The 26541-nt window shown below is 42.2% G+C and overlaps 1 protein-coding gene across 1 annotated transcript in view; it reads left to right on the top strand.

The window, feature by feature from the left end:
- The window catches only part of ME3 (malic enzyme 3), a 61509-nt gene that overhangs the window by 18719 nt on the left and 16249 nt on the right, over positions 1-26541 (top strand). The window contains exons 4-6 of the mRNA XM_026088539.1: positions 5481-5642; positions 8378-8481; positions 24870-24979. Of these exons, the coding sequence (XP_025944324.1) occupies positions 5481-5642; positions 8378-8481; positions 24870-24979 (376 nt within the window). The remainder of the gene's footprint in view (positions 1-5480; positions 5643-8377; positions 8482-24869; positions 24980-26541) is intronic.

Below are 26541 nucleotides of genomic sequence, written 5' to 3'. Positions count from 1 at the left end.
AGACTCTAACATGTATGAGCTCAAAAACATCTTTATCAAAGGTAGCAGGACCTTGGTCAATAAAAAGAGTGTTCATTGTAATAAATTTTTTGCAGGACGGGCCCTGGCCAAGACCTAAGATACTGAAGAATTCTGTGGCTAACTTGCGACTTTTTTAGATATACCAAGGCTCTTAAGATATCTGTGTAGCTAACTTGCTTGTAGAACTCATTCCCAAATCCAGTGAGTCATGCAGCCTCCAGAACACCGGCAACTTTCCAGATAATGTTTGATATCCAGCAGCCGAAAAAGCTACTTACACCCCACCCAAAAAGCAATCTTTTGAAATGTTTTTCGCTAGAGCTCAGGGGCAGGCAAGTCCCTGGCATGAAATAAAGTCAACACTAAAGACAGGTCATGCCAATCACCTCCTTCATCAGTTTGAAAATATGTGTGCCTGGGAATTCCCCTGGCTGTGGACAGAGCTTCAATCTCATATCACTCAGCGGTTTCTCCCAGGAACAAAGCTGAGAAAACCTGCAAACATTTTCCATTTCTAAGAAAAAGAAACAGTATTTAACATGTTTCCAGAAGAAGTAATCATATTCCTGTAACCTTGCCTTTGGAACCAGGGAGAACAAATGCAGACTAGATATTTTGTCCTTGCTCTGTCCAAAGATCTCAGTATTTCCAGTTCTTTCTGACTCAGGATTGTTAGCAGAACTCCTTATGGCTGAGAGAGATGTTTTTGCAGTTGGGGAACCTGGCGCAGAAAGGTTAAACACTGTTATTGAGACAGCCCCCTCTGGCACCCAAAACAGACCATAGGAAGTGCGGTGATCCATGGAAGAGATTCAAACTATCTACTTTCCCAGTCTGCCAGACCACAGAGGCAACTAATTTCATCAGTATTTCTGTTTTGGACTGCAAGTTTCCATATATGTTTGTACACAGAATTCTCCATGCCTGAACTGGTAGGTACTTGAGCACTGTTGTGATTTTGAGATAAGTAGGGAGGCACCTGAACTGAACCTAAGTCCCTGGAGGAACTTAGTTTTTTAGACAGGCTCAGAACACATTGGACACTGACAGCAGTAAGTGCCATTAAAGACAGTAAAGAAATACCTGGAGATGCTGCCCCACATTTTGCTTCATGGCTCCTTAGAGCCTCAAGGCAACAGCACTTGCCATGGAAATGGGAAAGCTGGGTCGTAGGCCTGAGTCCTCTGCCTGGAAGGGCTGGAAGAGTGATCTGCCGAGGTTAGCAAACCCTCAGCCAAGCTCTGATGTGACTGCTCTGAAAGAATCACAGTGCCAGAAGTAGAACAAGCAAGGAGGAGGCCATTTCTGAGCATATTCATGTGGCAGCCTATTTTTGTATGTCTATTCCAGAGTTGCTAATGAATCCTGCCATGAAGGGACATTGGATAAAATGCACACAGTCCTCATCACTGCCTCCCTCTTGCTAATTTTCTCTCTCATTCCTTAATCTTGTTCTCTTTTCTGTACTGTGGCCCAGCTACAGTGGGAGGGATGCAGAGGTTCATGTAGGATAGCTTTGTGGTAAGGCACTGTCCTGGGGAATGGGAGCTGTCACCTCAAGCTGATGAGAGTCTAGAAACCGTATCTCCTGTTCATAGACAAGTGTGCTACCCTGCAGGCTATGGGATTGGCCTGCCTACCCTCCCTCCCTCAACAGGATGCTTATCCTGAGAAGTGCACTCAGTATTTTGAATCTCAGGCAGATAGAGCCATTCAGACTTGTCCTTGAACATACTGTTTTCTGTTGGTGGGCTCAAGGCAGAGCATCAATTCCTCCTAGAAAGTTTGAGCTTGTGTGATCAGTATGGAGAGGTGGGAATAATAACAAAGGCACTTACCTCTTTTCATTGCCCAGGGAGCTTGGAGATGAGCTTAGTGCTCTGGATCACTCTGCTGGGCTAGATGGCTCCTCCTTAGGCACTGAAGTACTGAGCTACTTACCTACAGCACGTGACTGAATACAGCCTATGGTCCAGATTCATCTCAGTTAATGTTAGCTGTCTAAAGACTCAATGCCTAATCTCATCTTGTTAATACTACTTCAGTGATCAGTGAAGAGGAAGATGAGCATCTTCAAAGAGAGATAACATCTTTCATCCCTTACCAAAACAGGTGTTGGATGGAGAAGACACTCTGTGGAGATTTCTGTCCCTCCCCATCAGCTATCAAAGAATCTTAGAAATTGGTTAGGTGATTGGCTTAAACTGCACACCTAACTTTTAGGAAAAGACTTGACCAGAGTCATCAAGAAAGTTTGTAGCACAGAAGGAGGTAGAAAACAGGTTCTTAACTGTTAAGCCAGTGGTTCAGTTAGAAGGGTTTCTCCTCCTCGATCAGAGATTAATGTCCTGGTTGTTGAGTGTTGATCATGTGGTGGTGATTGATTAAAAACATTATTCTAATGTGCTTGCCAGTCAGGTGCCCAATGAAACTTTGCTTTTTATTTTTTTGAATCCAAAGAACTATAAACAAATATGAATCCAAGTTCCTCCCTCCAATATACACAGCAGCAAATGTCTTTCATGCTCTATTTTCTGCTTTCCTGTATTCTTCAAATGTTCTGTACCTTGGAGAGCTTTGGTACCTATACAGTGCGACACTTCTAAGAATGAAGAAAGGTACTCTCTCTGATGGGTTTACAAGTGCTATTGAGAAGTTTTCAGGCTGTACTTAACTCTTTTTCAAAAAATATTCTCTACATAGTTAGAATTTTGACTTTTTTTTGCATCAGTTTCAGGATAAACCAGTCTCAGTGTATGCACTCGCTGTTTTCCATATTCCAATTACTGCCTTCCAGTCCCAATTGCATCCTCTGGGTGTGGAGAAGAAGTGAGTGCACACCCAGAAACAGATGGAGCCAACCCAAAAAAGAGACTTTCCCATTGCTGGCTAACACTTCTCATTGACTCAGAAGGAAAAACAAATAAGAAAATATCCCAAAATGGAGGAGAATAAGGGTATTATTGTCATGGTTATGAATCTCYGCCAGAAGGGCATGTTCAACCTCTAGCCTAAGAATAGGTGTAGAGTCCTTTTAGTTTAAATACTTTTTTCACTGAAGGTTCGCTTTAAGGGAATTCTAACTCCTAGTGACAAGAAACTGGCAACAGCACAACAACAAATATTCTAAATATAGCAGGACTGTTTCAAAATAATGCCTGTTACATATAGATTATCACTATTATTATGTGCATTACAACCCTGGAATATATCATGCACATTACCACCCTAAAACTACCAGAGTTTTGTTTTGTTTTGTTTTGTCTTTTTGCTAAAAGGCAAAATAGATGTAAAAGGCAAAATAGATGCATATGTGCCCTGTGTATCTTATTTTTCCTCAGGCTTAATCCTGAACTATGCAATGTAATGTAATGTAATTCTTTTCTCCCATTACACACAATAGGTTAAGTTAAGGCAGAAAATATCCTTGGGAGATGTATATAGTTCATGTTGAATAAAAGCATCTGACTGCTCATCATGAAGCCATAGTGCAAAAGTTTAAGTCCTTTCACAGTTTCTCCCTTTAATCATCTGAAATAGGCAGGAAAGGACACTGAATTAGGAAAATGGAGAAAGAGGTTTATTCCATTCCCAAACAAGGAAATACATCTTCATCCTAGCAATAAACCAACATATCTTTATTATCCCTCACAAAAAGAAAGTACATTTGGTGAAATGTACTGGTGAGCTTCTGATCCCTCATTCTCTTTACTTCTTGCTGAAGCACACGCATGTGTGTGTCCTAAGTTTGGCGTTAACTTTGCACATCAGCAAATAAAGAACTTCTCCACAGTCTTCTCCTTTGAAATCCAAACTAGACTGTGCTTTTGAGTCACCCGCAGTCCAGTAATGCATTTGATGTGAGCGCTGTGTTCTCTGAAGTGCTGTGACAGCATTGAAAGTTGAGGTTTGTTATTGTATTTACAGCTTTTCTCCCACAGTGGGAATGGACTCCAAYATCTTCCTGTTCTTACTGGGTTTCAGAGCTGCGCACAAGAGTGCCTGACCCTGGGGACAAAACTGACATACATWGTAGTTAACCTACAATATGTGAACMTTARTCAGAGCGTCTTGTTCCTTTGCCTCCTAAAGTCTGGATGATGTAAAGTGTGGGTTGCATAGCTCAACTTTGGACTTCTAATTTGAACAATGTTAAGCAGGCTTTTATTTCCTTTCTTGTCACAAGGAAAAGATACAGWAAAGAGAAAAGCAGGGAGTTATAGAACAGAGATTTGGGTGAGGTRGCACATCACAGTATTGCTGAAATGCAGAAGGCCAATTGCACAAAGTTAAATGGCAATTGTTTAACTCCCAGTTAGGTGGGAAAAAGATTTAATATTAAATATATAGTGTAGGAGACCTCTCCACTAACTGGAGATATCTATGGCCSCTGCATGTGAACAAGATTCCCTCAGCCCCCTTTATAGTCGATAGAGTGAAACAGGTACTTCTGAGACAGGGTGAATCTAGTCTGTTTTAGGTGTTGACAGAGATGAGTAGAGTTGTGCCTTAATAGTTTCTGCTTCTCTCTACTGACTGTAAAGGGAGCGCAGGATAACTTGCTCAGGTGAAGACACTTCCAGCGTAAATGACTGTGTTTGGTGAGAAGAGACCTGACCAAGGGCTTTAAATGAACTTGTCTAGATGAGAGGGGAGTGCATGGACTGACATCCTGGTGCATATGCCTCCAGCAGGTTTGTACAGCCCCTCTGCAGCCCATGCTGCTAACAGTGCAAACGACTTCTGTCTGCCTGCCTTGCAGTCACAAGTCTGCTGCAGTGTAGACATCTCCTAAGTGACCATTGACCAATTCCCCCTCTACTCTTTTTGCTTCTGTTCCTTTCTTCTACCCTTCTGAATGTCTCTGTGCTTTCCTTATTCCCCTCCCCATTTTGGGTCATGTCTCTTGCAAACTCAGTGCTATCTCACTACTGCTGTCAGAGACACCAGAGGCCAGAAGACCCAGTTATAATGAGTTTTGCTTTGATTTTCTGATGTTGACCACTCTACAGCTACTCTACAAGAGTGTGAAGACATGAGCTGGTTACTTCCACACATGAGCAAAGGTGTTTTTGCACAAAACTCTTTTTCTAGTAGTCCAGTGACAAAAGAGAGGAAAAAATCAGAGCCAGATCTCTTTTATGCAGCTTCTGACTGTACAGCTGGGAGTGCACAAAGAGCAATGCTTGTTGGGTTCTGCTACAACACAATTGTAATGTTGGCGAGCAGAACTGCTGTACTCCCACACTGAGTGCAGCTTACCCATYGGTCACATTATCTCCTCCCCGAAATGAACAGCCCTGTATCATCAATAGCTAATTAAYGTGGCATCATGTAGAAGGAACAAACATCCATTGCACAATGCAACTGCAAAATGTCATTGGTATGAAGACAGTGGAGCTGGTTTTGCTGCTAGAGCCTTGGCAACACCATGCAGTGGTCTCTTTTGATCCTCCTAGGCTATCGTGGTGACAGATGGAGAGAGGATTCTCGGATTAGGAGATCTAGGAAGTTATGGCATGGGTATCCCAGTGGGGAAGCTTGCTTTGTACACGGCTTGTGGTGGAGTTCACCCACAACAGTGTCTCCCTGTCCTGCTGGATGTCGGCACAGACAATGAGGTAAGACTTACAGTTTTTCATGAATCTGACAGGGGGAGGAATTGTTGAGATTGATGCTTAACTCTGAGGCCAGGTCCCTAAATGTGGAGGCAAAGCCAGAGACATCCAAGATCAGACGATGGCTAGACCAGCACTGCAGGGAAGTGGCCAGGTTGCATTCCTGTTTAATGGTCAAGAAGCTTTTGTTCTTATGGGGAACTGAAATAAACACTGAATAACCTCCTGGTCCCCTGGTGAGAAGACTCAGAGCATTGCCAGTTGGAGCTGACAGGTMAGCTCCATCTTTCAGCATGGCAAGGTGAGTTAAAAGATTTCAGCCAGGATGATCCAGATTTATTCTTCCTGTGGTAATTGTGAGGAAACAGACAGATGCCCGTGTCTGTGTGGAAGTGACTGTGTTCCAGCAAATGGAGAATCCCTGGTGGGTAGTTTGTGAATGATTAATTTCAGTGTTTTGTCAGATTGCACACTTTACTGCCCATGATAACCAGACAGGAGGACTCCATCTGTTCGCAGATTTTTGCCTTATGCCTCTGGCTCTGAAAGGCAGCATTTTAGCAATGCCAGAATGGACATCTGTGAGGATGTCTTTTTTTTTTTTTTTTTAATGAATATCTTATAGTTATTTGTGATGGCCAGGGCTTGTCCATGGCTGTAAAATGTACTTGTGTCTCACTTGACCCTAAATAAACCAAATGTGTTTCTTGAGAGAAATGACAAATCTGGGGTATAAAAGCGTTGAGCTTGTGTATGAGGACATATGCTTCCATGAGTGCCTGACATTTTCAGACACTCTTTGGAAAGCTACATTTTCAGCACCTTTTTCACGGAAGCCCCAGGTCTCTCATACTGGACACTTGAAAAGAAAGCAAGCAAAATCAGTGACCATAGATAACAYCTAGCATGAGGTTCCCAATCACCTCTTCTGTCTCTGGTCCCAGACTTCTTGTATCCCTTTGGTGCAGTGGCCAGTCTATGAGGCACCTGGGTGCAGATGCTTCCCCACCCACTGCTGAACATGCATGACCATCTGTTTCTACCTCAGTATGCAGAGGGACACTACAATCCAGAGCAGCACACTGGGTGGTTTTTAGGTATCTTCAAGGGTAGCTGCTATCAGAGAAAGGGACTCCCAAGATCAGTCTCCGAGGTTTGGACACTTTCATYCTGTCCAAGTTCCCGTGTAGTTTATGTGTCCAGGAGTTTCTCTGTGGAAGCAGTTTCCAGAGGTGGGATTAAGATACAGGAGTAGCACAGTTTCCAGACCTGTGTTTTGACCATGAGCCTCCCTCACAATACAATTAATTAATTAATTAAATGGCTTTCTCATGTGCATAAATCCAGCTTCACCCAACCCTAAGCACACGCCAGAAGCATCCTGCCCCGGGTGTGAACTCATTCTAACATCACCATTTTGTCAGTCCACAGAAGGATACCTCCAATAGGCACTCATCCTATCCATCTCTACCTGTTAATATATGGTGAGCCTAGGGTAACTGTGCTGCTAATAAGGGCATCTCAGATAGAATGGAGTAAATATAACAGTTTTATTATATTTTTAACAACACTTCCCACCTTGTCTTTCTGACAGTCTAGAATATTCTCGTGTACCCTTTCAGCAAATCAGTCTTTTTTCAAAGCTTGGCATTTCCGAGCTCGCYTATGAGAGAATTTTATATTCCACAAAGCACCTAGAGCTATATGAACAACTAGTGAATTAATACAAATGAGTCTGCTTTCTGTTTCATGCCCCGAAGAGTTAGTGTTTTGAACTCAAACAAAAACCTCTTTCATCTTTCCTGCTAAAGGAAAACAGCTGTGGCCAGAAAAACAGATCTAATTTTAGTTCTGCCAACATTTTGAGCCCATATGGCTACAGGACAATAGGCTGGTGATGGGTTGTCCTCTTMTTATATTGATGATTCAGTTCCTGAAATCAGGAGGGAACTCTAGTTGCTTTGTAGTGACTCACTGAGGTGTTGGCCCACCTGTCTCCTGCCACTGTCTGTCCTGTGATTTTCCCCAAGTTATTGCTGTTTCCATGCTGAGCCAGCCCTTTGACATATGGATCCTAACTTAACACCTGGTGTGGAGGTGGCTGGAGGAACGGCCCTTTTTTATGTTCACAGCAGGAGCTAAAAAATAAACTGATCTGTGGTAAGAAAATATTCTGCCGTGACAACTGCAGATAACTAGTGCTGAGTGCTAGCTAAAGGGCATGGGAACCTTCTGGCAGCTGATTACTGGTTCTGGTCAGCTCTGGGCTAGCTCCTAAAGGCCTAAATGACGGGTCATTTCAGGTTACTGCAGGTGAGCTTCATTGCTCAAAGCACTGTTTGGTCAACACCTTTCCCTTCAGTGAGAAATCAAGAACTGATTGAGCAGTAAACGCTCCCTACACAAGGTCATCTTTATTCACGAGGAGTGAGAGAGACACCTTGGTAGAGTGTCTTGGTAGACTGTTTCTGTTCTGAGGATGCAGAGCTCCATTTCCGATTGGAGTCCAACACACACTAAGTTCCTCCAACTGTGTCTCCACAAAAAGATAGTCCATAGCATAAGTTAACTTGTCATGGATCTGCCTTGCGATCTGGAAGAGCTGTGTAAAGTGGTGTTCACTGTATAATGAGTGAAACTAATATGGCTAAAACAGACAAACGTTTTGGGAGGCTAGGACATAAATCTCCCTCCAGCCATGGAAGAGACACTGTCAACAGAATTCCTTTGTATCCTAGGCTCTCCTGAATGATCCACTCTATATTGGACTGAAACACAAGAGGGTTCGTGGGAAACAATACGATGAACTGATTGATGAGTTTATGCAGGCAGTTACCAACAAGTAAGTGGGATTGTATACATGCCTCCTCTGAGCTGCTTCTATTTAGGAACAAATGTTGCAACSCTTGAAATAAACATTAGTCTAATTGATTGTCCAAGCAAAGAAAGGTCATTTAAATGCAAGTCTCCTGGGTGGTCTACAAATGACTCTTTGTGCTTGAGCACTCTATGTCAAGATTATTTATATCTTCAGGGGACCAAAATGGGGCTAACTATTTATATCCATTTCCTGTCCATACAGGTCAGAGGTGTCAAGCATATGCCCTGTAGGCTGTATCTGGCCTCCATCATGCATTTATGGGACTCATTCAGCATAGGCAAAATCTAAACTTTATTTTGTTTACATTTTGTAAAGAAAGTTTCTGTCATTCACTATTGTGAAGAAAATCTTCTAAATGGAAATAGCATGATGTTGTCTGCCTGAGTCTGCAGAAAGCTTATCTGTCACTTACTCTGTAAAAATACAAGTCTCCCTGCTGGCATTGAAGCCTGTGGAATGAGAAGGCCAGGGTTACAACCATCATCTTTTTAATCRTGGGACAGACTGAATGCATGTTCCCATTCTCACTGGCTGGCTGAGACAGATGATCTCTGATGTACCAGGGAGTCTTGCTACGGACAGAGCTGGGAATTGCATTTCAGTGCTGTCTGTGCACTTCTTGCACTGCATTTATTTCCTCTTTATGGAAAAAAGCATTTTCTGGCATTCCTAAAGYAACAGATGATATGGATCAGGAATGGCAGAGAGCTGTCATCTGTGCCTGAATAATGGGTGCTGCATGTCTGTAGGTTGTAGGAGCTGAAGGAGCCATGTTTGATCATTCCTCCTTTTTTCTGTCTCCRGGCTCTGTGTCTGTGTGTGGCTGTGTGTGGCTATGTGTGTTTATGCAGAAATGGGAGGGAATGGGTAGTACGTGTGTCATCAGCAATCAGTTCATTATGTCTCCCTTGAGGTAGGAGACATAATGCCCAATGGCTAATGGCAACACCTACCCTTCCTCTGAGAAGCTTGTCTTTATGTTTGGCCTGACTACCCAGCTGGCTATGGGTGGAGGGATGTAGGAAATAAGGGCTGAAATGCTGAGGACTGTTCGATCACAACTGATGAACCAAGTTTTGAGAGGGATGAGGGCATCATGGAGAACTTCGACATCTGTTGATGTGGTGTCTCTGCAGCTTTGTACAGCACACTGTACATGTACAATGCTGCCTGTAGGACAGGACTCTCTCTTTTGCTCTTCAGCAGMATGATGTAGACACGTCCCATATGATGTAGGTCAGTACGTTACCCCTTCAAGCTGCAGTTTCCCACCTACTGCACAAAGGTACTTGTTTTCAGTCAGTGGTGTAACTCCTGTATCTGTAAACATGAACATAGTAATGCTGCCCTGAGCGGAGGACCAAAAATACCTAAAGGTGACTGCAGAGGAGAGAATTTTGTGTTTGTGTGCCGGTTTGTGCTTCTCTGTATTGGATAAGACAGCTTGACCCAAATGTTAGTTCACTGCAGCATAGTTTTACATTAGAAACTTGTGGGTTATTCTAAGGGGGGAAATTTCTTAGGGACTAGAAAACTAGTAAAACACAACTAAGAAATCAGAAGAGAATCTACAAATTGTACAAATGATTTAAGAGTTGTCAGGGTTGACTTGTGTTTGTTTTTTTTTGTTTTGACTGTAATCACTAATTAATTCTTCAAGAAAACTGTCCTGTTTCCTTTTGGCCAGGAGACCACAGAGATATTCCAGTGTCAGTATTTATGATAGATTTGGAATGAGAACCTAGATCATGGTCTCAGCCATCATAAATTCGACTCTGGGACGTATGTTTGGGGTGTTAAATGCAGAGCCCGTTGCGCCCACTACTCTTGTGATATCAGTGACACCTAGAAAGACAATTTGCCTTTTCTGTGCTTGCCACTGGAGGGAAAGGATTGGCTGTTATTTTCCTATGTTTAGTTTACATGAGCTAATCTCCACACCGAAGGGGGAAGACACTCAGCCACCAAACAATGAGCTCCTATCTTGTGAGAAGGTGATGTCATGTCTAATGCTTTAATCCAAGTACTGGGAATCAAGTTCCCRGGGGTCTCTGTCCAAGTTTTTGTATTTCTCTCAGCCAGGATGAATTGCTTGAACACAGTAAGGCCCAGAAAAGTTCTCTAAAAAGTGGGGCTGGAAAATTCCACTTCATAATTCTCCATTCACATCTGTAAAATGTTTGGAGATCCTTGAGTGAAAGGAGCCATTACCTTGTATTAKTATCATGACCACCAGCATACTTTCAAGAGTTGTTGGAGTATGATCGTGTAGGAGCTCTGGACTGGGGACTATTTCTGCTATCAGCCTGGGTTTGGCAAACTTACATGCAGCAGATTCATTTGGTCTCAAATTTCCAGTGGAATGACTGGATACAACCCAGTAGGAATTCTCACTTCTGTTACAAAAGGAAGCAGCAATGGTTCAGAAGGGCAAGAACGTGCTACTTTATTGTAGCCTGCTTCCTTGTTTGAGGAAACCTGTGAGTATGAAATGGTGTGATCTTCAGTCTGCTCTGATTTCATGTGCAAATGTATAACGTCACATGGGAATTCACATATCTGTGGAGGAAGCTTTTGGATTGTCACAAATCTCTTGGAATTTGGGGGGTTCTTTTTCAGCTTGATGTTCATGCAGAAACTCTGCCTACTTCCTGAGGGTACTTCAATTACTCATGGAAACCATTTGTCAGTTCCTTTGCAGGAGCACCTCCCAGCCTGTAAAATAGCTGCTGGCTCAAGGGACATTTGTCACTAAATTGGAATGTGTCAGAGCCCACAGGAAAGCCAGTAGAGTGAAGATTTACAGTTCTAATGGAAAAATAATATCAAGCAGATGTCAAATTTCTATAGCGGGAGACCCCTGCAGTCAATGGAAAGGGCTCCTGGTCCCATAATAGCCACCTCATAATGGAACTAGGAGTGCGTCAGAGGCTTCAGAGTTAGCACTTAAAGTATTTAGAAATAGTGTGTGACTTCTGGGCATTTTTAGGTCAAATAATTAAAAAAAGCCCTTCCTTGAACATCTGGATGAAATATCTGCATTTTCATGGTGCTTAAACCTCCATTCATTACTCTTTCACCTAAAATACATAAAATGACTTCCTAACAAGAGTTCCCAGTCCTGCACTTTGCTCCTCTTGGGAGGCAACCACATTCAAAATTTGGCCCATTGAGCTTAGCCTATGACAGAATGAAGAAGCCTGGCAAATTGCTGTTTTCTCACAATGAGTAATACACTTTGTGATGGGAAAATGAAATTATTGTGTTTTCCCTCTCCCCATTTAAAAGGGTAAAGGGCAAGTCAGCCAGTTTTATTCTTGAATTGGTATATTTTTGTAGGCTGGAATACTCACCTAAAGTGTCCAAGGATCATATTAGAATAACCCACAGAATTTCCGGGGCCTGCATATAGGAGCAAATTAATTTTGAAATCAAAAGAGCCATGGGAGAGGCTGTTGTGCTGGCATATATTCTCTGTGCACTGCAGAGCATCCAGTCCTCTGACGCGGTGATGAGGTCTAGTCTCTRCAGTAACAATGTTCTTTAATCCTCAGACTCTCTTTCAAAGCAAACTACCATTGCAGGTTTCTTTCTTCCTTCTCGCTTTCTCCTAAACTGGTATTGGAGTTATATCATGTATAACCATATAAACAACTGGACCAGTTACTTATAAAAGACCCTCGGTCTCACTCCATTCACTCCTTTTATGGCCTCATCATACAGTAACAAAGCAGCTCAGTGGCTCCAAATGGCCGGAGGTGTTGACGGATGGCCTGTCCCAGAGCTCCAGCCTCCGTTTTGAACGCTGGCCTCGCTCGCTTGCTGACAGGCRCTGAGCACGCAGCCTGAGACTCTGGGAGAGGCCCTTCCACACGCCGGCAAACCATGTCGCAGAAGCCGCATCAAGCTGTCATAATTTCACCCCCATTTCCTCTCCCATCACYGCTTATTAACAGGGTGACTGGGGAAACAGAAGTTTTCTCTTTTATCAGCCTGTGCCATATGGCAGAGCACAGAAGACAACGGGAGATCAACGCTCAATTATTCAAAATGGTAGAAGAGGAAAAGTAGCCCTGCTGAGTTTTTTTCTTGTGTTTGTTTTATACCTGATTTCTGTTTGCCTAATCCCTTSCCAGTGATTTACCCACAAGCATACCAAGCAGCTGCAGATCAGGTCCCGTGTGCTCTCCAACAAGCAGAGCCTGTTCCCCAACAAGCCGCCTCTGTTTCAGCAGTTCTCCAGTGGTGCGGCTCACAAATTCAGCAGCACCTTTCTGAAACAAAATCACCAGTACAGTTGCCCCCTGTGTTWTTTATTCAGATGTTATTCAAGTTAACTGGTAAATTGATCCAGAAAGGCTAGACTTAAGTGTCTAGGCATCACTGGCATCCACAAAGCCCTTGCATAATCCTGCTAACATCTAAAGTCCCTCAGCATCTGTGTGTCTGTGAGTAGGCCTGCACACTGTCACTAGTGCCCTGGCAGGGCTGAACTGCTGGTGGTTTAGATCTACACCAGTCTTCATGGGAATACAAGACAGATATTCTCCTTGCCCACCTCTGCTAATCRCCGCATCCATAGGGACTCTGACACGATCTAGAAGGGAGAAGTGATGGGGATGGGAAGAGCCACCCCTTCTGTCCAATATTCCAGCTTGCTGCTCTCTCAGCTTCTCTCTCAGCTCCAGTCAGTTGTCTCTGAGTTGCTCTGGGGAGATGCTCTCCCTGTTCCACCTTGTTGGAGACTGCTCTGGTTTCATACAAGAACTCTCTTTTGGAGCAAGAACCTAGATTTCCCCTGCCCTGTTGAGTGCTCTCCCCRCTAAGCCACAATATCGGTGGAAACAGCAGCATCTTTTCCTTCTCCTTCATCTTCTCACAATCTTTAAAAATAAGATCTTTTTTCTTTTTCTTTTCTTTTAATTTATAGGCTTCAGGTGCCTAACTCTAGGAGAGAGGTATCTCCTCCTGATCCTGAGAAAGATGGATGTGTCTCTACCTTTCCCCCAACATAAGGCTAAATAAGTTCCTGAGCAGCAATGCAAGCCATTTCCAAGTGTTGTTCTGCCACTTGGCACAGAGCAAGAAGTCACAAGTGTCAATGGYAGTGGCTGTTGGCATGGTTCCGCTGATGGGTTGTAGTACCCACCACTACCCATGCTCTTAAGACAGATGGCAAAGACATTTGTGACCATCGCATGTGGACCTTGTGTAGTAATTAAGTCCACATTTGATGTTGGCAGTAAGACCCCGAACAGAGGTTGGCTTCACTTAATTTCCATTTCTGTTAACAAAGTTTACCAAGAGAACTAGTTATTTTTTCTCCATTTCTCTTTCCATGGGCCTGAGAACTAGAAGTTCCTCTTACCAATCTCAGGCAGGGGTGAAGAAGTTTAGAAAACCTGCAAACCTGTGCCATCTAAAATGATGCTTTGTAATTAATGACTGAGAGCAGGAAAAGATGTGGTGGTATCTGAAGCAGAAGAGCATCTGTCAGCTTCCCAGTGACCTTCTTTGTGTGATTTCTGTGATACAGTGAAAGATCTGAGCTCATCAGCCAGCTCCTGGGATCTGCTTTCAGCCAGCAGATGATGTTTAATGTTAAAGGACAGTATTTAGGCTTTATTAGCTTGATTTTCTGCTACTGATGAATGACTGAGCTCCAGATRTGCTGCTACAGGATCCCTGTGGTAATGGACTTTCATACCTTCCCTGTAAAYGCCACTCCTTTGGGATACAGCCATGTTACAGATGCTGGGAAGCCTTCTGCCCCAGGCTTTCTGTCTGTGGTTTTCCACCTAAGCCAGATTTACCACAGTTGGCCTAGGAAAATGTAGCTGGAGAAGATCTGCTTGGATGGAAGGCAGATGGTGAGGCTCCATTCCTTGTCTGTCGGAGGGTAGCTCAAGGCTACATCTGAGGGTTAGCACTAACACAGTTGCATCCCCTGCTTGTGCCCTACTCCCAAGAAACCTTATACCTCCAGCTAGAGCCTTTCTCAGACACAGTGCAAGGAGGATGAAATCACTCTGMGTAAAAATGCAAGAATGGCCATATCAGCCATTAGTGCTAGACTTAGTGCTCAGAACTCATGAGACATGTTGGGCAAAAGGGCTTTTTTTTTTGCTGCTCTAAGAATTATAATGAAGGCTGACTATGATTTTTCAACATTTTTTTTCCCCAAGAACTTTGCGATTAATCTTGGCTCGATCTTGTATCCTGTCCCTAGCAGTAGCTGGCAGCAGGTGCCCAGTGATACAACTAAGAACAGGCACGCATACAATAATACTTCCTTGGCGTACACCCCAGGTTCCAGTAATCTGAGATTCAGGGATTTCCTGCTATCTTTGTGCTTCAGGGGTCACTTTCATTGATTTAACTCTCACTGAATCTATAGCAGGCTTTATGCCTCAGAGCGTGGTGGCTGTGTTTGTGTTGGCATGAACCTAGCCAGACTCCTATCCAATGTTAGAAATATTCTGCAGCCTAAGAAGATGGTGAGGCAGACAGCAGTTCCTGTTGGGTTCATGACGCAGCTCCCTGGCGTGTGATTTCTAAACCTAGGACTTAGAGCAATAAATTTTAGATTGGCTGCAACTGATACTCTGGTTGTAGAAAGCTCCCTTCTTTGGCTTACAATCTCACATTCTAGCATGAACGACTGCATTTTTGTCTCACTCATGACCACTGTCATAACTGCTACATCTGCTATAACAGTCATGACTTCTCATGTGGATCCTTGGGTCCAGCTTTCACTATGCTATGATTAACCTGGCAATCCATGACCCTGACTCATGTCATTGCTGTTTCAAAAGAAATTAACAGGTATGATCGTGTTGTCTGGCTTATCTCTTCATCTCTCCTTTTAACACTATTAGACTATTTAATCAGTGATATAAATAATGCTATTTAATCACATCTTTGTATTGAGTTTACCAATATTTTGTATTGAAGTTGAAATGAAATCAAAATTTAAATGAAATATTTTGTATTGAATTTACCAAAAATTTCATTCTAGTTGTCAGTTTTTAAGGGAAAACCTGCCTGCCTCTCAGCTATGTGGAAGTCATAACAATGAAAGGCTTTTTCTGATGTTAAGCSTAACATCTGTCTGCAGCCTATAAGCAAACAAATGTTGCAAGCTCTCTCTGCAAACAATAGTCCACTTGCCTGGCCCTGTGCCCTCCAGGTAGTAAACTTGTCTCTCTGTTGACTCTTYACATATCTTGTTGGCCAGAAACACATACAAATATGCAGACAGTACGATCCTCAAGTGATGTTTTGCAGACATGAATGAGAATAGGAAAAGCTTAGCCTTCTAGGAAACGCTTATGCTTTTGGCTGATCCTCTCTGTGTAACCCTGCCTATTACAAAGAGCCCAAGAACCACACGAGAGCTGCTGCTTAAGGGACTTTCAACAGAATTAGATGTGGGAAGGAAGTGGATCTCCAGAAGCAAAAATGAGCCTGGACATTGCGCCCTGTTTACATGGGATGAACAATGCTATTTTTTATCTCTAAGCCTCTTCTGAGCTTGGCCTCAGTGTTTGCTTATTTTGGATTGTTGTCTCTGGCTCTGTTTCTAATGTAGATAAAAATATCTTGTTTCATGCCTTGAGTCAGCTTTGGCATGAGATGGGCCAATATTCTAGTTTTATTCACCTTTGTTTGTGAAGACTCAGTTTGCAAAGACCTTGTGGAAATGCCTTGCTTTTTTCTCTGTCAGAATGCCCCGGCTGGACCCAGTCCCCTTTTCTGGCAGCCTGGGACATACTCAGCCATGCCTCCATAACACTGCCCATGTGCAGAGGCACTTTGCCTTTCATACACAAGGAAAATGCAGATTTTTAAGTCACTGCCTTCATCTCCAGTGGCAAAGCTAGAGCCTGGCTATAGCTGAATGGAGTCATGTGGAAAGTGCTTTGCTCACTTCTAGGTTATTTCTTTTCTAGCTACATCTGTCCCGGTAAGCAAGAGAGGTCAGAGCCTGTTTTCTGGTCCTAAGGCCAAATGGCATAGTTATGGCTGCTCATACCCATACTGCTTAGCTCTCTTATGACTCTAAAGCCACAGGCAAATTGTCTCTTGAATAGGTGCTTGGTCCAAACTTATCCTGAAAGTGTGATCAGGAATTGTATAGTAAAGTACTAGCTGGCCTGGCCAAAAGCATGCCAAGAGTCACACTTACAATTTTATGGTAAGAATGGTCTCAGGACAGTGCCCAGACTCAGGTGCTGGTATTGTTTAATTTGCTACAGTGGACATAGTCTTTGGTTTTCCAGTCCTGAATGCTGATCACTTGCCAAGCATTATTTTTTTCTGATGACAGGCTCCTTTACTGTAATACCAGAAATCAGAACTTTGGTTACCAGTGTATCAAGCAGCAACAAGAAAATGTCAAGAACAAAGACAAAGATGTTTTTGCTCTTTGCCTAGTTTTATGAAAGACTCGATGAGTTTTACGCAATGAGTAGGAGTAGCAGTGCATCAAAGTAGATTCCTTACATCATGAATGGGTGGAAGCAGCACTATAAAATGGTAAATTCATAGAGGGATTGGAACCCCCTTCCTGTGACTCTTTCCTTAAAGAAAAGAAGTCCATTGGACTTTCTTCCAAAAATAATTTTTTCCATACACACAGGAATGCTTTATAGTCCCTATTCACAGTGAACAAAAATGCCCTTTTAGTATTGGTCAGCAAAGGCTCTGCACAGGTCCCCAGGCCACCCTTGAAGTCCTAACTTGTGCTATTCAGTCAGATGCTTCTCAAATTTTAACTGCTGCCTCATGATTTTTTTCCTCTGTGACCTCATGACTTATAATGAAGCTGGATGAACTTGAAGAGGTACGTACAAATGAGAATGAAAGAAACATGTTGCATAATCAGATTGTTCAGGCAATTAAGAAGTGTCTTAAATGGTGAGGCTAAAAGCAATGTCATCAGGAAAACATCTGCCTCCCACTTCTGGGATTCAGGCATCTTTTGTTCCTCGCTTTGTGCTCATCCAAGAGAGATGTATCTTCTGCAGAGGATACAGACTTTGCTGACAGCATCTTTCTCGTTAGCTTAGCACAGAGATTCAGCGTAGCTCTAGGTTAATCATAGCAGTAACAAGACAACAGTACAGTGATAAACAAAGCATGAATCCTTGCTTGTTTGTTTTCCAAGAAAYGGAATAATTTCCTGATAAAGATTTTTAATTAGTAATTTTTACAACAGTTTCATACTATTGTACATGTTTAGCTCCTAGATTCATCCTTTACTAGGGTGACAGTCTTACACTGTTATTCTGCTGAATAGCATATTATTTCATAAAAAATCCTGTTTATGCAAAATTTGCTTAGTGAGGTTCAGAGATTATACACTAAAATGAGTGTATGGAACCATTCTATAAACCATGGTATCATTAAAGGCTATTTGTGCAGGAATGTTATTGCAAGGTATGAGAAAGAATGTCAGAACTTGGGTCATAGTTATTTATGGCATAGAACCCAGAAAGGTGCTGATGCAGAGTAACAAGACAGCAACTTAATCCCTACCTTGAAAGACTTGTGATTTTTTTCATGAGGAAAAATAACTAAGACAGTATATTTGAAATGTTTGTTTCCAATTGTAAAAAAAATGGCTAAACAAATTTGGAGGTGGTAGAGAACAGGGGTCCCCAGGCTGTGGTCTGGCAGCCAACAGTGAACCAGGAGATGTGGTAACTGTATTAAATCATGACTCTTGTAATGTGACCAGTTGCAAGTTTCAGTATTAATGCTAGTGTAGCTGTGATGATAGAGTGAGGACAGAAGTGAGGTACTGTTTTTAGAGAAATTAGACTGAATGTTATAGCTGAAAAAACACACAGAACTTTGAGCAAAGGCTCAGCAGCAGGTACAGCAGAGTTTACCTTGTAACTCCAAAAGGTCTCACTTTTGCTGAAAAGTGTGTATGTGTAGTGGAGGGGAGTTAAGACATTAACTTGAATAATACTTAGTGTCTGTAAAACATTTTGCTGTTATATTATCTCTCCATTTCTATCCAGCRTGTGTGAATTCCTTCAAAACCACCTCTGTCTGACAGGTGCAGAAATTAACCTTCCAAGCTTCCTTTTCCACAGCTAGCAAACATAAGAATTACTCATGCTAACTGGAAATAACCATTACCATGAGGAGACATAGGTCTGCAGCGATCCCAAGAAACGCACACTTCAATGTGCCCAAGAGAAAGGGAAACACATCAGAATCCAAAATCAGGAGGTCAAAAAACAAACCTTCCTTTTTTGAAAGGGGGGGAAAAGAAGTGAGGRGTGAGAGAAAGCAAAGCAGAGGTTGGCCTTTGCTCTGTTTCAAGCTACCTTGTCATTCTAATGTCCCAATAGTCTATATTGGAGCCTTGCTTTCAGATAAAGCCTGGGTGTTTAACTGTTTATGTCCTGGATGCCAAGGAAAGGAAAGTATGCTCTAGAGATGAGTCACTAAGAATCAGGATGAGATTACTGGAAGGAGCCAATCCTAGTTGGCCATGCCTTTCCTGGACTGGAGAACATTCAGTCCTGATGTGACCTACTGCTGTTGGCTTCAGATTCTCCTTCAGGCTCTGAGCTGGAAGCTAGGAGATGAGTCACATGGGTTGGTAGAAGCATGGAAGAGCTCATGAGAACTGGCAACATGCCAAGTAGACTGACCTCAGGATCCTCTTCCTGCCAGAGAAGTTTGCAAGATGTCTTTGCATGGCCACCCTCAATGGTTACTACAAATTTAAGGATACTGAAATGGGGTGGAGTAGATCTTCAGAAATCTGTATTTAAATACTAATTTTGCAGTCACTTTTTTTATAGAGAGGCACCTTGCACCTATAAACAGTAAGCACGCTGTAAATGCTTAGGTAGGTACCAGCTGGGGCTGCGTTCATATCAGATCTCACAAGTTAAACAGAGCAAAATTTCTTAGCTGGTTAGACAAAGGCACGCTTTACTAAAAATAATTCCTCCAACAAAAAATCATAATTTATGGTTTCTTAATAGAAACACCATTTTTTCCAGTGAAGTCTGATAATTTTACAAAATTAATTTCATCAAAATCTAGTGTTATTTTTGAAAAGCGATGATAGGGGGGAAACTGGCCAATATATTTCACTCCATTCTGGAATATTTCCATGTACCATCATTGGGGAGCACTTGGATAACTTACACGTGGGGTGGAGCAGGGCAAATTCTGTAGAGAAGATCAAAAAAGAAATCTAGATTTTGAAGGAAAGTATAACATTGCAGTTGAAAGGATGATAAGCCAGTGACTTAGGGCACATGACACATTCTTAAGATCTTCATGGACAGCTGTGGTAATTAGATAACTTGGCAGGTGGGGATTCTCTCTCCTAAATTAGTTGTCTAAAGTTAGACGTCTAAATCTAAGTTAGTCATCTTAGGCTGTTTTCACAGCAACTGTGGAGAAAGAGGCACCTCCAGGGGTGTTATGTACTTCCATTTTCTATGTAGACTGGTTCAAAGAACTTGCCACTGGATGTGCCTCTTTCCAGTGTCTGAGAAGACAGTCAGAGTTGTGTAGTTCAGCATCAGACAGACAATTTTGAGATATATAAAGGTAGTGAAAGGAATCCCATTCCATGCTGCTTTTTGTTGGCTGAATTCCAAGTAGAGGCAATCTGACCACTCCTTCCCTTTGCATTAATAAGTATCCTCCACTTTCTGTCCTAAGCTGGATTTTTTTTAGCATTGTTGCATATTAAAGTATTTCTGTGTTCAAGTCCCAAGTTGGCTACATTTTCCTTTTGGATGCTACTCAAATGCTCTTTGTAGAGTGCTCTGAATTCCTTTGGGATGAAACAGGTTACACAAATCTTGAGTTACTGTGTTGTGGACAAAGAACAGCAGAACTGACTCATCATGTTGATACTCACAAGGATGTTACTGCAAATGGCCCCAACAGTTGTTTTGCTCATACTCCTTGCTAAGTTCATCCTGAGGCTGACCAGGTCATACTAGGATAGGCTGATTGCACACAACCACCAGCGTACTGTTAGGAAAGAGCAGGAAGAATTAATAGGTGGGTTTCCAAGACAGGGCTCAGTAAGTCAGCTGCCTAATTCCTGTTTAGTTTCCATGAGTTTGAGCTATACAAGTTCTTTAAAATCTTCTCAGAACCCCAGTAAAATGGGTAGTCCCTGAGGACTAGAATCTTGAACACGATCCCAAGATTCCCACCTGCAATTTTACTGAGTCCTGGCTATTTTGTTCTTTCATTTAAAGCATCAGATCTTAGGCACTTGTCATGACAAAATGTCAAAAATGTGATTTGCTCATACTTTAACAGGCTCAGAGGCCATATGGCAGAGTAAAAGAAAATAATTTTTGAAAAATAGCTCAGTGAAAAGGTTTTTCATTCCATCACTGTCCTGTCTTACTGAGGAGCACAAAGAGAAAAGAATTGTTTATGGGCCACCTTACTTTCCTTGTGCTCTGCTCAATACAAAATGATCAAGGATAAAAATAAAGTAGGTGTGCACTGTCTCATGCTGCAGATCATGTGTGTACAATGAGGAGAGAATTCTCTGCTTAAAAAAGAAAAAAAATTGTTCAGGTTAATTAATACTCCTGCAAATTTTACCCTGTAGTCAGGGAAATCCGCCCACCTTTATGCTATTTGAAATGCTGGTCTCACACATTAATGCTGACTGAGATCATTGATTTTATTAAGCAAGTCAGTAATTTTACTTCCTCAGTGATACAAATAAATAGTAAGACTGGTGTTAGAGAAAAAGTCTCTATAGCAACTAAAGTTGTTTAAAGATTTGCTAATTCTTTTCTGTGAGATGTTAGCAGATGTTATGAATGGTGTATCATCTCTTGGTTAGTCATGTTTTCCTTACACATTCAAAATCTTAATAAGAGGATCATCCATTAGAAAACTGATTTTCCCAGATACTTTTTGTATTCTTTCTTTGCACATATTCCTTGGAAATCCAAAGTGTTCCTTTTGACTTCCAAKCATTTACAAAGAGAAAGAGGCCTAAGAATCTTCATGTATTGCTTTTCAGAGTGTTCCTCAGCATTTCAGAGGCGATTTTGATACTGGATGTCTCCTTAATAACTGCCAAGATCTGCAGTGTGGAGGGTTAAGGTACATAAGTGATCTTTCCCTGAAAGACTCTGTATAACTTTTAAATAGTTAGCAGCAGACTGATGACAATTTACAAGCATCTTAGAAAAACCRGTGAGAAATTTCAATAGAAGCCACTTGCTGTTTTGCCTTGTACATGTCCTGCCATACAGGGTGAAGGAAATAATTTGTCCTCCTTCTAAATAATATGAAGCCTAGTTTTTTCCCCTTAAAGTACGGCAAGCTGGTATTTCCCCATTTGAGCATCCAGAACCTGCTGAATTACAAAGCCTGTTGGTGCCCTGGAAAATCCATGCCTAAATCTCCAAGTCCCGGGTGTGAGGAGTAGTGTAACTGCGACAGGGTTATTGCACAGTGCTCTGCTGTTGCTCCTTACAGCACAGTAAACAAAATGAGAAGTTGCTGCCTTGCTGGCCAACATGTCTACTCAGAGAGGGCTTACTGAAATCTGATATTGCAAAGCATGAGGTAAGTGTACTTCACAAAGTAGGAGCTATGGCACACAATAAAAATAGCCTAAAGTTGAAAGCAATTTTTAAACATCCCGCCCCCTCACATCCCTTACTCTCCTTCAGGAGAGAGGGAAGAGCCCCATACTGTGGGGACTGGACATGGTGGTCCATCTCTGATGTTACCCAGATAGCAGAAATGGTACCCAGACTGGCATTAGGGGGCTAAGTGAGTAATCAACTGAACATGAGGTCCCAGGGAAATGTTTCAGAGCTGAATAGATGAGCAGGTGATGAGGAGGAAGAGGGGCATGATTTTTATCTCTGTGCTTCTACTGTGCTGGTGAAACCAATATTGTGTGTTTTTCAGACACCTGCATTTCTAAGAGATGTTAAAAAATCAGACCAGTTGCCTAAAATCTAAGGGCTAAAAAATGCCTCTTGCACAGAAAGACTTATTTTAGTCTCTTGTATCATCTCTAGAAGAAGGTTGAGAAGCAACTTGATTGCAGCACCATCATAGGCAGAATTATCTGGTATGTAAGCACCAGTAAAGCAGAAAAGTAGAACAAGAAAACAGTTGCTGGTGGTTACAGGTAGTTGCTGGTGGTTACAGGTACATGCTGTTTACAAGTGAGACGCAGACCTTGAGCAGTGAGGCTGAGTAACTACTGGAAGAAACTACCACAGGAGATGATAGATTCTTTGTCTCTTCATGTCTTTGAGTCAAACCTGAGAAGCCTCCCAGAAGTTGTGGATTAGCAGGCACAAACTATTCCAGCGCTTGGTTAACAGAGGGAAACATTATGGCTTGTGATACTAAAAAGGTCAGATTAGATGGTTTAAAATTCTGTCTGAGTTTAAAATCTGTGGGAAGGGAGTGACTGGTGGGCCTGACAAAGAAAGCATTGTCTACATATGTTAAGGTCCCCCCGCACACACATGCCTTAGCATGAACCAGGAGGTAACAGTTACATGTGTATGAGAGGGAGGAGGCTGTTCAGGGACATCATGACTGCACATGAGATGAGAGAAGTTGCCTGYGGTCATTGGACCTGCCTTGTCGGGTTCTTCCATATGGATGTGCCACCAAGTCACCAAAGTCACCAGAGGAGAAGCTGAAGAGATCCAAAAGATCCTCAGGAGCAAGGATGGATACAGCACCACGTTCTTGCTCAACCAAAGTGATAAATTACAAATAATGGAGTGGGGAGTTATAGGACAAACCCACATCACTTTCTACAGTTGCCAGCTTCCCCCTCCCAGCTTCCTGGGAACATCGAGGTTTGTCCCCATACTGAGAATAAGTATGGAAACTGCAGCTGTATAGTAAGTGGGGGAATATGTCACCCTCTCTGCAGTCATAGTCATTCCTCTGCTGAATCTGAGCTTTTTGCATCTAAATCACTTTTAGAGTCAGACACAACTCTAAAATCATTGTGGCACTTTTCCAAGAGGCAAACACAGGGAACATGAGGAAAGTATAAAAGCCAACCCTTTTCCCTTTTTGAGGCCAGAGGGTTTATAAAGCATGAGTTTCTCATGACAGATGAATAAAGGAGCACAATGCATGTGCTTATCGTTGTCTCCTTGCTGACAGATGTGCCTGAAATGAAAAATAATAAGAAAAAAATTCTGGGTCTTGCCAGGAGAGCTGACTGCCCACACTACAAGTGCCATGAAAAGAACTTTTCATGACTGGAACCACAGTTCTTAAATGGAGCGTATTTTATCTAGTATCAATTTCTAGTTTAAAGCATGGGTGTCCCCTACCTCAAATTTCAGTGGCAAAGGAGGGCAGTCTGAATGGGAGGTATGTAAGGCGATGCTGCCTTTGCACTGCTTACAGTCCCAGAGAGACTCATGTCTCCATTACAGTGCAGCTATTTAGACGTTGCTAATAGTTGCATTACTCATTCCCTGTGCTTCTCCCACTGTTCATCGTGTTAATGTAAAAGAGTATTCATGGCCCTTTCAGATTTTGTTAGCAAAACTCTAATGCAGCCTCGAGTCAGACAAGTGCTGAAAGTGGACAGATACAGATCAATCTGTAAATTACCCAGTTTTGGGAAAACTACATACTTGTCCTGACTATTACTGGATAATTGGGGAAAGTTTACAATTATTTCCTGCCTTTCCTCAATACTCGTTACTAGCAGTCATTGTGTGCTCATCTCCTGCARAGCGACTTGGTAGAGAGAAGTGTGTTTCCAAAGCACAGAAATGTAGCTGTGAAATCACATGTGGAAGCAGTCAAGTCCGTGTGATTGTACAAGCAGTTTCTTAGTCATCTTTCAGTCACCTGAGGCTGAAATGGACACTTGATGGTGTCCCTTTAGCTGAGGTTTCCTTTGCAGTCAGATCTGCTATATTGTGACATGACAGTTGCAACATTGATTGCATCTGCTTCTAGCACATCTACTTCAGTTTGAGAAGCTCATCAGTAAATACCGCTCTGAAAATTTCTCTTATCAATAGTCCAAAAATGTATACCTATATGTAGGTACATAGGTGTATATATTCATATCCCTTTGTGCCCCCTGACTAGATGAATTATGAATACAGTTTATTCTTATTTAGAGATTCCACATTTTTGAGTGTATGAACCTTGAGAAGTGCATGTTCTTGTTTGGTGCTACTGTGATGCAATTCTGTTCACGATACTGTTATGTTAGTAATAGGGTCTCTGGCCTCATTGTCCTGATAAAAGATGTACATATTATCCTATGTTGTGGAAATATTTTTATCCATTTTTAATTACCCTTTGACTTGCAGGTACGGCATGAATTGTCTAATCCAGTTTGAAGATTTTGCTAATGCTAATGCTTTTCGTCTCCTCAATAAATACCGCAACAAATACTGTACATTTAATGATGATATTCAGGGTAAGTACATTTAGGAAAATGCAAACTTAACCTTCACCTTCTCATGAGGAAAGGTGATTAAGATCACAAGACTGTTTATTATACAATACTCAGATGTGTGATGAACTTTAGAGTTTATACATAAGCGTTTAAAAATATAAACAAAAGCACAGCAGTCTTAAGTCAAAAAGTCAGCCTCCATTGTTTCCAGTAATTTGACTGTTCTTTACAGCAGTGTTGTTCAAGAGAGAAAATGGATCATGTGCTTTAGATTATTAAGGTAATTTAGAGAGTTCCGTTAATTTTCTATAATCTAGCTAAGACAATGCTGAACAATGCTGACTTTTAACAGTTGTGCAAGGTTTTCATGACCCATGGGGTCATTAACTGATCCTGGCAATGCCCCTCTGTTGTTATCCTCCCTATTACATGGACAAATGATAAGGTAAACCAGATTTTTCCTCTCTGTGGATGCTAACTCCAGGGWAATCTGAGAACAGATATGTTCTCCCCCAAGAGTGGTTAACATAACTCCTCCAGTGCCAAAAAATAATGATACGGGCAAAGCTGGGGTTAGAACCCAGCACGTCTCCCAGGCCCTGTGAGACTCAATTGTCAGCAGACTTGCTTAAAAGCACAAAGGGAAGCAAGCTTCATATTGATGGCACCCTGATCTTGCACTGACTTTGCTCTAAACCGTTGGAAGCAAAGTTTGCCCATCCATTAGGGACAGGATCTTCCCAACTCATTAAAAATAACCCGTGCTTCTCCTACTAGTTCTTTCACCCTTTCTTCTTTTTTCTGTTCCTKCTTGGCATATGCAGGAATTTCAGAGGTTTGTTGATTTAATTACATGCAGTCAGTTGGACTCATCCTCACTTGTACTTGAAAGAGGCTGAAAGAAATGCCAATGTCATTTTTCACGCACTGCTAGCTCTTTTGTGAGCAGTCTTTCCAGCAGTATTTCTGTATCTATTACCCGTCTAGCAATGTTTGGCAGTGCTGTGCAACAGATTATTCGTATCTGTCATGGCCCAAAACARGTAAGACCCTAGCTTGTGGGAATACAGTTGGTGTGATGAGATGCATGATCCTACTTGAAGACACTTTCATGAAGAGGTTTTAGAAGCAGAGGAGCTTAAGGCATTTCAGAGAAGGTGAGATATATGTTCTTGTAAAAGAAATCTTTTTAGGTGTTCTTTCCACCCACAAAACCTTTGGTGAAGAGAGGAGCACAGAAAAGGAGAGCACAGGGGCTAGGTTTTGTAGTCTTGAGTGCAAGAACCAAGAACTCAAACTTCCCTGAAGATGGAGATATGAAGCCTATGAAGGATAAGAAACAGCTGATTTCTTTTGTATTGGTTGGTCTCTCTGCAAATAGAAGAGAATTCAGCAGCCCAAAGGGAAAGAGACCAGGTGATATGGCAGAAGATCTGTGGGCCTGAATGAGGGTTTTTTGTGGGTTAGATCAGTGGACAGTGAGGTGGATTGAGAACTGGCTGAATGGCAGAGCTCAGAGAGTTGTGATCAGCAGTGCAGAGTCTAGTTGGAGGCCTGTAGCTAGCGGTGTCCCCCAGGGGTCA

Source organism: Apteryx rowi, unplaced genomic scaffold, assembly GCF_003343035.1.
Source record: "Apteryx rowi isolate R43461 unplaced genomic scaffold, aptRow1 scaffold_770, whole genome shotgun sequence".
In the NCBI taxonomy this organism is placed as follows: Eukaryota; Metazoa; Chordata; class Aves; order Apterygiformes; family Apterygidae; genus Apteryx; species Apteryx rowi.
Note: the sequence above shows the minus strand (reverse complement) of the source record. Positions and strands in the feature narration are given on the sequence as shown.